The 13,753-nt window shown below is 41.7% G+C and overlaps 1 protein-coding gene across 1 annotated transcript in view; it reads right to left on the reverse strand.

The window, feature by feature from the left end:
• The window catches only part of padi2 (peptidyl arginine deiminase, type II), a 34,869-nt gene extending 32,878 nt beyond the window's left edge, over window positions 1-1,991 (reverse strand). The window contains exon 1 of the mRNA XM_084317187.1: window positions 1,843-1,991. Within this exon, the coding sequence (XP_084173313.1) occupies window positions 1,843-1,931 (89 nt within the window). The 5' untranslated portion in view covers window positions 1,932-1,991. The remainder of the gene's footprint in view (window positions 1-1,842) is intronic.
• Window positions 1,992-13,753: the final 11,762 nt, after the last annotated feature.

Consider the following 13,753-nt stretch of genomic DNA (forward strand, 5'->3'; position numbering starts at 1 on the left):
ATATATCAATGTCGGAGAAATTCCAGATGATTATTGTGATATGAATTTATTTCATATTGCCCAGCCGTAAGTATAAGCCTAAATATAGGTGTAATGTAGAGTAGTGTATGCTATGTTTGAGTATAGAAGACTATGGGTAGTTTTAGTACACTGGCATTACTTGTTGAGCCTCCTGCAGTTGTGGGCCTAATTCAATGAACCCTGATGGAATCGGGAGGTGCAGGTGTTTCTCACAGGTTTTGAAGTGATGTGTGGTGGTAGGTAGGAGCCTTGGGAGGTACATAACTGAACAACATCAAGAACCGTGTCATAATACCACACATAGAATTATGTCAATGTGTTATTACCTTGGGAAATCAATTTGTGGCGGGTCTGTCTGATATTGTGGTGAGCCACCACAAATACATGTACAGAAAACAATGAACCTCAATGACATAGGCTACCTGCGCTTAACCTCTTCTCATGCCAAAAGTTGTTCAATGTTTAATATGGGGCGACAGTGGCTCAGGAGGTAGAGAGGTCGTCTCGTCTGGTAACCAGAAGGTTCCCGGTTTGATTCCGGCTCCTTCCAGCAGTGTCAAAGTGTCCTTGAGCAAGACACTTGATGTGCAGGTTGGCACCGTGCATGGTTGCCTCTGCCGTCGGTGTGTGACTGAACGGGTGAATGTGAGGCATAAGTTGTAAAACGCTTTGGATAAATGCAGTCCATTATATAGAGGAAAGTTGACTTCCAACATTTAAAGGGAATTGACCACAAACCAGTTCTCTTACCACCCGCGTCTGTTTTAGGCTAGTTTTCACTGAGTTCACTATAGGCTGGCAAAATGTCCTGGCAGTTTCCTGGGATAACAAAGGCTACTCTGTTGGACATCAACAAGGATTAACTTATGCCGTCCCCAGCTGCCCCCCCAGGAGGTCTGCCACCCCCTCCACTGAATACAAATGACTAAAACAAGTTTCTGTCTGTGGTGTTTATGTGGGATGAGAAAGGCATTTTTGCATTCTACAAAATATTTACAAAAATTAAGAGATAATATCTAAACAATATCATCAGAACAGAATAAGCTATTTGGGCTATTGTCCATTTGTTTATTTATTATCTATTTATTACAAAAATATTTGAACTACCTCATTTTTGCATTTTGTTTGCATTTTGTATATTTTGTATATTGTTTGGTCTTTATTTTTACTTTTTTACTGTATGAAGCACAATCTCAGGAGGCTCATACAGAACCAAGCATTTCACTGTACTGTACATGTACCTTATATAATGTGACAAATAAAACAAAACCTGAACCTGAACTTGCTTGTTTGTTTATGGGCCAGTGCACAATAAATAGCCTCCAGATGCATGGATATTGCATGGTTGCCTCTGTTGTTGTCGGTGTGTGAATGTGTGAGTGAAAGGGTAAATGTGAGGAACAAATTGTAAAGCGCTTTGGATAAAAGCGCTATATAAATGCACCATTTACCATTTAAGACGATAGCCAAAGGCAAATTGTTTTCACGCGGCAACTGGTTTCATTTGAATATGCCTATATGGTTCATACACACAGTTACAAATCATACAAATTAATTCATACAATGCATACCCTATACGCTAAGATGAAAATGTCAGCAGGACAAATAAATAGAATAGAATAGAATAGAAGTTCTATACATGAAAATAAACTGACAACTAACTGAAAAATTCTGCCAATTTAGAATTATGTTAATAGTAACATCAACCATCAAAAGTATTCCATGTGGTATATATATATTGGTCCGTTGTATTAGTTGTTTTCGTTGCATAATTAGTCGATTGTCTTGCCTAGGCATCGGTAGCCTATACGTAGTACCTACCTGTTCATGTTCACAGAGAGTTCGGTCCCGACCACGCACATGACTTGCGTTGTTTTATCATAATCTACTCGGAGCGTCCGCGAATTCATCGTGGCAATCTTGTTCTGCTATCTATCGCAATAGAGCTGGAGTTGTAATTACAGCTATTTAGTTCGGCTGCGTCTGTAGACTGGCTGTAACACCAGAAGGATACCAACTGACTACGAACGCAGCAGGTATAAGCCGATTGGCCAGAAAACAGTCCCTCCCGCACTCTTTTTCTCGCTGTCCCAATCGGCGCCTCATACGTTACGTTTTAGAATCGGAACGTGTTGGGACAATAGGCTATGTATTACCCTGGGAAGACCAGGGGGTCCTGTATCAGCTATGTGCAGCAGACCATTGTAGTAGAATAATGTAGTCTATCTATGACGCAGACAGTGGGTAGCCAGTGTAATAAGATATTGAAGATATAGCTTTACAGTTATCAAAGGCCATCAGCCATGAGCACCTACGGGAGGGTGCAATTCGAAACTGCCTGTAAACATCCAACAATTATATCGCTGCTGTCGGGACAAAACCTCATAACTCCATTTTTTTTATTTTTTTTATTATATAAATTAACTCCGTAGATCATCCTCCATATGTGTGTGTGGGTTTTACAAAGTTTAAACAATGGGAAAGCATTAAACCGATCATCTGTCTAAACCTCCTAACTCTATTCACCCTCAAATCTGTGTTCGTTTTTTTCATCTGAAAAGTTGGGTTTTTGGAGTTATGAGGTTTTGTCCCGACAGCAGCGATATGTGGAACGCCCTACCCACACAGCTGTAAAGGAATGTGAATCACTATACCCACTTTCAAAACCACTCTCAAAGAGCACCTGCGGGAGACTGCCATTCGAACCGCGTAACCGCGTGTGTGCACGACTGCATGCCTGGACCCTGGTCCTAACCCAACCCCCTCCAATGTACTTTCTCTGGTCTGCATCCCCTTCCCCTTAACAATTGTGTGTATTGAGCTGTACTGTATTGTACCCATTCTGCAATCTGTTAATAAAAATTTCAATCAATCAATCAACATGTCCCATCATGGTCTCGTTTTGGCTCCGCAGTGTCCGCACACAACACCCAGGGTCTTCTCTGTGTGGATGAATGAATGAAAACTTTATTTAACAGATTGCAGAATGGGTACAATACAGTACGGCTCAATACACACAATTGTTAAGGGGATGCAGACCAGAGAAAGACGTTTGTCTTGTTTACATCAGGGTCCCCCATTTTCAATTCATATAGTGACATTTATGACATACACAACATACATGACATCATGACATTTATGGCATAGGGACATACATGACATACAGGTATAGTACTGTTACATTTGTGACATATACGATATGCAAATATACAGTAATGTTATATGCATAGATCCTAACAGAGAATATTAGGAGGGGGTGGGTGGGCGGGAGAAAATATATACAGTGGGGAGAGAATATATACATACGGGGGGAGGAGACTGTCTATTAGGAGGGGGTGTGTTATGGTTTGTAAACAACCCCAACAGCACGACACAGACAGGTAGTTCAGAGTTATGCCAAAACCGAAGGGCGTATTTATTTTCACAAAACAGAAATGTGCAACCACAATGTTAATCCTCTTGAGGGGAATGTCCTTTAGCCAAGTTGGGCTCTGCGGCTCTGCAGCACTGCCCTAAGCAGAGTTGACTCTGCGGCTCTGCAGCACTGCCCTTAGCAGAGTTGACTCTGCGGCTCTGCAGCTTCATGCTATCCCACTCGCGGGGAAAATAGAAACGGAGAATGTCATTAGTTCCAAAACGTAGAAAATAACAGGCAGAGTCCAGTAACAAAACAATCAACAATTCTTCAGTGTTTGAGGAAACACACCAGTGGCGGCTTTACCACTAGGGGCGCTCGGGCACCGCCCCCCCTCAGCTCCTACCCTGGTTATATGAGAGAACAAGAAAAATAAGTTTTTAGTTTTTAGTTTTAAAGCCCTATAAATAATATAAACATGTTTAAAATTAATAATATTTACTCATTTTAAGTATGTTTGTGTTTCCAATGCACAATATAACCTTATTATATTAAAAAAGAAATACTCGTTTTCTTGAACAGGAAGTGACGTTTTTTTTTATTTTTTCGTATTTCTCGCCCGGGCTAGAAGCGATAGCGCTCTGAGTGCGCGTCACAGTTTGATCGCTGTCTCCGTCACAGCCAATCAGTGCATACGGCGTTGTGCGTTGAAATATGACTATTATGTTGGAATCCGAGCGCGATTTGAAGCGGTCTAGCCAGCAGCGTGAACTTCCGTGAAGAATTTCCATAGCCGCATTTCGCGGAGACGCTCTCTGATTGGCCGACGCCAGTATTTTTTTCCATGGCAGAATTTCACAGAGACGATCTCTGATTGGCCGAATCCAATTTCTAATGTTCCAATTCTAGCTTCTAGCTTGGTTCCTAGGTTGGTCCTAGGTTGGTCGGTGGAGATAGTTGTGTTGTTGTGAGATGCATGCAGCTGTTTGTCTTAGACGAGCGTGCCGTGACTGCAAGTTCTTTAGACTGTTAAGCTTAGGCACTCTTTCAAAGTTGGTTAAGGTTAGAGTTTGTCTTAGAGCATGGCGATAGAACGCCAGGTAGTTTGCAGTCTGTTTGAGCGGAAATGGACAAAGGAATGTACTTGTTGAGTGTTGTGCTAACGAGCTCAGCTAACACTTGGCTAACAAGCTATATGGCGGATTATACACGTTTATCAAGCTCTCCTGCCCTGGACGTTTCAACTAAACAGTGAGTCTCTCTCTCTCTCTCTCTCTCTCTCTCTCTCTCTCTCTCTCTCTCTCTCTCTCTCTCTCTCTCTCTCTCTCTCTCTCTCTCTCTCTCTCTCTCTCTCTCTCTCTCTCTCTCTGTGCTTAACGTTAACGTTTGTAAATAGTTTTTTTTAGGAGCAGTACTACTGCTGGCCATTCATGAAGCGAGACATTGCTGATTGTTTATTTATTTTATAACACAAGACTATGACTACCAACTGCCTAGCCAGCCGTGTATCAATCTTGGATGCAATAATAACGTTACTTACCACACTGACTATGTCGATGGCTCATTGATTTAACTACTGCAGCTCTCTCGGATTGAAAATACGTGGATTATGGCTTGTTCAATATCGTCTATGTTTGAATGAATGAATGAATGAGAACTTTATTAACAGATTGCAGAATGGGTACAATACAGTACGGCTCAATACACACAATTGTTAAGGGGATGCAGACCAGAGAAAGACGTTTGTCTTGTTTACATCAGGGTCCCAGATTTTCGATTCATATCGATAGTTTAATAGCTAGCCTTGGCTCGTTTAACAATATGCAAAATATGTGTACAGCCCTGTACTCATACTGAAGTTATTCTTGGTATATAATAGGTCTGATTGTGTAACGAATCGATTCCACGTCGCGCTGTGTGTGAGAGAGAGAAGGAGAGAGGGAGAGATCTGCCTGTGTTTGTAGACGGGCGAGTTTTGTTTCTAACTTTTCTATTTATATATTGTGTTTCAAGTTGTGAATTAGAGTCTAGACTATACTTTATTTGACTGGTTGTGTGTTGTTGTAGTAACAGCTGAGCGACTCGTTCATAAGAGCCGATTCATTGCCGTGAGCGTGAGTCGAATCGCTCACGTCTTGCCATGAGTGTTGCGTGGTACTGTACTGTACATGTTTGCATTTTGCAAAATGTTTGGTATAGCACCCCTAGTGGCGAAGTACCCAGCGGCCGCCACTGAAACACACAGGCAGAGTCCAGTAACAAAACAATCAACAATTCTTCAGTGTTTGAGGAAACACACAGGCAGAGTCCACAGTCCAGTAACAAAACAATCAACAATTCTTCAGTGTTTGAGGAAACACACAGGCAGAGTCCAGTAACAACACAATCAACAAATCTACAGTGTTTGAGGAAACACACAAAAAACAGACGAAGGCAGTGATTCCAGGGCAAAAACGAGGATATCAATTCATAGAAAAATAGTCTTCCAAAAGACTCACCAGAAGCAAGGTCGAAGTGGGAAAACGAGGCACGGGTCCACGGAGGCAGAGAGAGAACACAGCAACAACCTCCAAGGGCGCACTGGAGGAACACGAGAGGGAACAGCAGTACGTGGTGACAAAACGACCCAACACAGAAATGATCAGCAAACCCAGTATGAGTGCTCCCGCCGAGCTGATTGGAAACTCCTCTCAGTCTGTCTGGCAGCAGGTCTCCACGCCCTTATATGGGCTGCTTCCTGTTTCCACCTCATCACCACTCTGTCTACCTGGGCCGGTCTACACACCTGAGACTCATCACATCATCGCCGAGCCAGGATAAGAGGCCTGCACTCCTGCCACTCCTCGTCCGAGTGTTGTTTCACCTAGTCTTGGTACTAGGACTCTATCTGAAACTTCCATTTTCTATATACTTCTGTACTATACATATAGTGTATGTTGTGACCTCTGTACCTGCCTCGTTCTAACCCTACTCTTCTGTGTGTAGGATCGCACAACTCCGGCCTATACCTCACTCGTGGACTTCACCAGCCTGGACGATGCCTGGGATCGCATGGAGTTATCTTACTCACCTGTATTCCCTCACTACCTGTCTTGTCATATGCCGGGTGTCTTGTTAAATACCCTAAACCACCTCATTCTCCTATGCCTTGTGTTCTGCTCTTGGGTTCCAAATAGACGCCACCCTAACAGAACACTCGGACCAACATGGACCCAGCACCATAGGACTCAGGAGAATTGGACCGGCTCCAGCATGCCCTCGCCAGCCAAGGAGGACTGGTAAACCAGCACACACACATGCTCCAGGAGTTTTCTGCCTCACTCCACGCATTCGCTGCCAGCTCCGCTAACCTAGATAATCAATTAAGTCTGATTGCCGCTCACCTCTCTGCCTCGCCAGCCCAGCCCCACACACCGGCACCTGCCCCCGGCCCGCCAGCTCCACCAGCCCCACCCCAGTCTCTATGTTCCAGCACCCGAACGTTATGACGGGGACGTCACAAAATGCAGATCTTTTCTTTTTCAATGTGCACTAGTTTTTGAACAACAGCCCCTCACCTACCAAACTGATGAATCTAAGATTGCTTACCTGATGGGTCTGCTCAAAGGAGATGCGTTAGCGTGGGCATCAGCGCTCTGGCACCATAGGTCACCCCTCTGTTTGTCTGCTGACACTAGAGGAAAGGTCATGGGGTCACCAAACTCCACGGGTTTCTCCATCTAGGGGCCATTAATTCATATTTACAGCAAATTTTGTGATTGTACAACTAACAAGTCAGCTGATACATTCATTTAAAAGTGGAAGGTTTGGCCTGAAAGGGCAGCTAGAGGAGATTTGGGGATCCAATTCGTATGGCAATCCATCCATTGCTTTTCGAGATGTCTTGTTCTCAGATGCCCCACCACTTGGACGAGATGCCTCACCACCTGGACAATATGCCCCACCACTTGGACAAGATGCCCCACCAACTGGACAAGATGCCCCACCACCTGGACAAGATGCCACACAACCTAGTCAAGATGCCCCACCACTTGGACGAGATGCCCCACCACCTAGACAAGATGCCCCACCACCTGGACAAGATGCCCCACAACCTAGTCAAGATGTCCCACCACCTGGACAAGATGCCCCACCACCTGGACAAGATGCCCCACAACCTACTCAAGATGTCCCACCACCTGGACAAGATGCCCATTTGCCATTACACCCACCACCTGGACAAGATGCCCCACCACCTGGACAAGATGTCCCACCACTTGGACAAGATGCCCCACCACTTGGACAAGATGCCCCACCACCTGGACAAGATGCCCCACCACTTGGACAAGATGCCCCACTGATCAAGATGCCCCACCACCTGGACAAGATGCCCCACCACTTGGACAAGATGCCCCACCACCTGGACAAGATGCCCCACCACTTGGACAAGATGCCCCACCACCTGGACAAGATGTCCCACCACCTAGACAAGATGCCCCACCACATGGACAAGATGCCCCACCACCTGGACAAGATGCCCCACCACTTGGACAAGATGCCCCACCACCTGGACAAGATGCCCCACCACCTGGACAAGATGCCCCACCACCTGGACAAGATGCCCCACCACCTGGACAAGATGCACCACCACTTGGACAAGATGCCCCACTGATCAAGATGCCCCACCACTTGGACAAGATGCCCCACTGGACAAGATGCCCCACCACTTGGACAAGATGCCCCACCACTTGGACAAGATGCCCCACTGATCAAGATGCCCCACCACCTAGTCAAGATGCCCCACTGATCAAGATGCCCCACCACTTGGCTGGAGATACAGTTTTTCTCAATTGCTTTGGTGCATTTCTCTGATCAGAATTAAAGTTCTCAAAACAATTAGTACAAACTGCAAAACCTAGTTGATAACCTGCAGAAGCGTGTCACTTGCTCAAAATGGATAATTTATTCCTCAAAAGCAAGTATTCATGTCAATGAAAGTGTCACTGTCATCGAAATGAAAAGTCCTGACACCATTGTTTATGAACAAGATAGTCAAATGGCTTTGTCATGTTTTCATTATGACAGATCACTCTGTAAGTGTTTTCCAATGCAAAAAAGTCAGATATTGGTGACACTACCTGAAAATGCTCAAGACAGCACTATACACTATTTGCACAGCCATTTGAAATCTACAGTTACACATTACTGTACACACTGTACACATTGTAATATTCCCTCCTTGTTGGTCTGGGACATCAATGGTTGCTCTCTGTCCAATGGGATTTCTTCCACGCGGTCTACCTTTTGCCAGATTGAAACCCGCCTCATCAACGTATAATGTGTGCAGTGGTTCCCTGGTACACGCTTTATCCCAGAAGAGAGAGATAAAAACTATAAACTTTTCCTGTGTAACATAATGCATTTTGGACAACATATTGTACAGTATGAACTGTCATGTAAGTGTACTGCATGGCACTACACAAAGTAACCAGTTTATAGCACTGAACATTAGAGTATGCATAGAACACATAAATGTTTTACTTGTGCATACTGGTGGCGGATCTCCTTCACTCTGTTCCAGTCAAATGGCTACTCATTTGTCAATTGTACTACAATTGTTTCATGCACATTTAATTTCCACTGAGCACTCTGTCAATTGTAGCGATTGAAACAGATTCAATATTCCCAAAGATATTGTCATCCTCTATAACAGCGCTTTGTATCTCTGTCAACCTTATGGCATTGTTTGCAATCACCATTGCACAAATGGCTTCCTCTTGTTGCGGAGTAAAAAGGGGCCCTCTTCCACCTCTGCGAGGTTGTCTTGCAATCCTATGTGGTGCAGAGTAAAATTACAGTAATGTACAGCAAACATGAGATATACTGCTTTACAGTAACCCATATTACTGTAGTGTACAATAACAGTGCTTCCCACTTGTAAAATATGTACCATACTGTAAATATGGCAAATATTTACTGTAACACTACTGTACACTACAATACAGTAAATATGTGCTGCAGTAAAGCTGTCTAAATGTAAAATGTAAAAAGTGACAAGTTCTTGTCCCACTGCAAGCTTCATGTATGACACAATGGCAGTAGTGCAGTGCAGATTGTTTAGTGCTGAATTACTGTCCAGTATACACACCTGCCAGGTGTGTATACTGGACAGTAATTCAGCACTCACCTGCTCTCCCGACGAAATGTTTGAATACAGTAATTACATTTACAGTGGTTCTCTCAACATTTGACTGCACCCTTTGACCAGCCTCAGCCATTGTGAGGCCGTGATTGATAGATTTTGACAACTAGTTCAACATTTTTGTATGTAATGACTCAATCAATGAAATGAGGACTATTCGTTTTATAGGGAATGACTATTCAGCAGTCATAAGTATAGTTAATTTTGACTGACATGACATAAGCAAATGATAATGTTATAAAACAGCAGAGAATTGTATGAAAGCAATTGATGCATGTCCAAAAGCATTTGCAATTTGTTCGGAGGAATGAGAAATTGTGCACAAATGACTAAATGTTGTGGAGGTCATAACAGTTATGAGAACTTTAATTCTGATCAGAGAAATGCACCAAAGCAATTGAGAAAAACTATAAGATAATAATAATAATAATAATAATAATAATAATAATAATAATAATAATAATAATAATAATAATAATAATAATAATAATAATAATAATAATAATAATAATAATAATAATAATAATAATAATAATAATAATAATAATAATAATAATAATAATAATAATAATAATAATAATAATAATAATCACAATAATAATAATAATAATAATAATAATAATAATAATAATAATAATAATAATAATAATAATAATAATAATAATAATAATAATAATAACTTTATTTGTATAGCAACTTTCATATGGGATTGCAGTTCAAAGTACTTTACATCAGTAAGAAATAAGACATAGCATCTGTGTAAAACAAGCAGCAAGAGCAAAGCATAAAGTGGGATAAAATAATGAGTATGCACCCAGCGGATAGTAGAAATAAAAGTAAAAATAAGTAAAATAATAACAAGGGTAAAATTGGTCTCCTTGGGGAGATTTGTCTTGGACACGTGAGTGATGTTGCTCATACACCAGCAGCACTCATCATAAAATCATCACACTTCATCATTTTTTACAATTTCTTTCCTGAAATTGTGGCTGTTTTCGAAGTCATATTTAGAGGAATATCTCATTAGGATTAGTCTAATACTAAGTAATAATGACATCACACAACAGTCTAATCATTAGACTATTGTGTGATGTCATTATTCAGTCTCATTCTTAACCATCAATATTTGTTCATTTTCTTACTCACCTCTGATATATAATGCCATATTTACTTATTTGCATCTGATAAAATACAACAATTTAATTTGAAAAATGAGACCAAATTTATGAACTTGAATTAACATTTATTTGTCTCTGCACTTATAAATCAAAAACTAACAAAATAATCTAATGGAAAATAAATAGTTGTATGGCACAACAGCAGCATTTATCAGGATACAGTAAGTAAAATGAACATAAAATAAATACTTGTATAAATCTAAATAAATAATGTTTCTATTTCTATAGCTTGCTTATGAGCAATGCTATCACTGTGCAAGTATATTTTCTTCCTCAACTTCTTGCTCTGAGAGCTAGTCACAGTCCCATTCATCCACTGCTCTGCCAAATGGGCTCCAAATGATTTATTTAACAATGTCTTGGCATTTTTACATGGAAGGCAGCCAATGCATCCCTCCTTGGCAAATAACCAGCTATATTTATTTTTCCAAAAGTTCCACTGACTCGGACCCCAACATTGTGGTGGATGAGTAGCAGCACAGTCCAGGTCTAGTGGTGGAGACGCGTGTAGCTTATTCCCAGCGGAAGAGTGCGTTGCGTGCTTCCGCGTTTTCTCTGATTGGCCATGTGACCACGGCAGCGCGAGAGAGCTGCAGCGCGGAAATAGGCTGTCTATTGCCTCGTGCTGCAGCGCGGAAATAGGCTGTCTATTGCCATTCTCTAAGACAAACTCTAACCTTAACCAGCTCCTTAACAGCGCCTAAACTTAACCCTTCTAACCTTAACCAACTCCGAAACAATGCCTAACCTTAACCTTAACCTTAACCATGCCTAACCTTAACCTTAACCATAACCAACTCCGAAAGAATATTGCCATTCTCTAAGACAAACTCTAACCATAACCAGCTCCTTAACAGCGCCTAAACTTAACCCTTCTATCCTTAACCAACTCCGAAACAATGCCTAACCTTAACCTTAACCTTAAGTTAACATGCCTAAACCGCAGCGCTGTTGAGAAAAACATCGGGGATTACGGCTACATAATGCCGCAAGCTCTGCCGCTCCGCTCTGCGGCTGCCGCGGGGCGTGTCGCAGCCAATCAGGGAAAACGCGGAAGCACTCTGCAGCACTCTTCCGCTGGGAATAAGCTATAGGCGGTGGAGACTCGGGTCTGGCAGTGGCAACCATATATATATCTATGGTGGCAACCGGCGCGGTAACAATAACAGGTGCACTGCGCACAGGAGCAGCAGAGCTAACACTAGTACTAGCACTAGCAGTGTCAACTTCAGTGACAGTAGCGCTGCTAGCTACTGCACTAACAGCCTCAGTCTTTGGCCTTTTTATAAAAACCAAAGCTGTCCAGCTTTGTACAGCCTTGCGGCGGGTTGAGCCTTTTTTTTTGCGGCATGTGGCGTACTGTTTAGTGTTTATGTTTTCAGTTGCAGGACACGGACCAGCAGCTTTCTGTTTACAGCAGCTGCTTGCTGCTTCTTCTTCACTAGGTTGGAGTAGCGTTAAACTTATGGGCGACGCTCATGGGTGACGCATAGCGGCTTGGAGGTGAAATGCAGCCTATTCCACAACATTAATTACTCGGTTATTTTAAAAACTGAAAAGAAAAATATGATCTATTAACAATTTATTTAGGTAACATAAATAATACTAATTCGTACATTAAAAAAAATATATATATATATATATATATATATATATATATATATATATATATATATAATTTTTTTGAGAGACCCCCACAGGGGGTCTTGACTATGGGGGCTCAGACTCTAGCTATGGGGGCTGAGCCCCCATTGGCCCCCTTATAATTCAAACACTGCCTTTCACATCAACACGTTCCACAGTTTTATAATCCATGACACATGCATCTTTGCAGTCCTCTGGCGCAGGTGATCTGGGTAAAAATAAATGTTTTTACTCTTCAGTAATCAATAATTTGCTTTGCACCTATTCCTTCAGACAGGTACATGTTACCAAATCAGGTTGAAATAACATAGCATACAATGAATTTAATAGCATACAATTGATTCAACTTGGAGTAATATGAAAACACATGTATTCAACATGACCGGCCCACTTAAGATTAAAATCAGAGTACACTCCCAAATATTTGTGTACATACATTGTTCTAGTTCAGTATACTGTACTAGTAATGTATTGATACTGGGACGTGATCACCAATAGATTTGAGGTCATGGACTATTTCTTTGTTGTTGTTTTTACACACATTTAACAGCAGGTGGTGCTCTTCACATCACTCTACAAAGTCTCTCTCTGATCTGAGTATGGTATGGCAGTGTCATCAGACTATTTTATATAATTATTGTTTGGGTTTGCGGCATGTACAGTCATTGGTGTTGAGAGTAAATAGGAGTGGGAATATCCCTGTGAGGCCCCAATGCTCATATCAGAGAATGTTAAAAAAAAAAAAAAAATAATAATAATAATAATAATAATCTTTTACGAGCAAGACCGGACGAAAATGGCAGCAATAAAAATAATAAACCAAGTTACAACATACAGAACAAAATACAGACAGATAAAAGGTAAAGATAATAAAGATAAAAGGATAAAAAGCAAGCACCGCCATGTCCTTAACATTAGTAACGTGTAGCATCAGCATTATGTACATTGCACATCGTCGCGGGCAAGACCACCCGCATTTCATTGTATACTTGTATGCCGTGACAATTAAAACTCTTGACTTGACTTGACTATGTATTAATGCATTTGCAAACTCCCAGTTCAGACGTTGCAAGGTCTGTGACATGAATTTTAAAATCAGGCAAGGTGACAAGGGCCTGTAGCTTCAGAGTTTTTTAAGTCCGTTCCAAGTAGAGGGAGCAGAGTACATGAAAGCCCTCCCAGAACCTGAGGCATATAAAGATAATCGCTGTAAAATAGATTATCGGAGATAGTGAGATTATGTACTGAGGTATAAAGGTAACAGACCAATAAGTGCTTTATAAATAAAGCTATACCAATGGAGAAGCCTACGAGCAGACAAGGACAGCTAGCATACCTTGGCATATAAAGTACAATGATTACTTTAAAGGCGTA

This window comes from Notolepis coatsorum, assembly GCF_963971535.1.
Source record: "Notolepis coatsorum genome assembly, chromosome: 6".
Lineage (NCBI taxonomy): Eukaryota > Metazoa > Chordata > Actinopteri > Aulopiformes > Paralepididae > Notolepis > Notolepis coatsorum.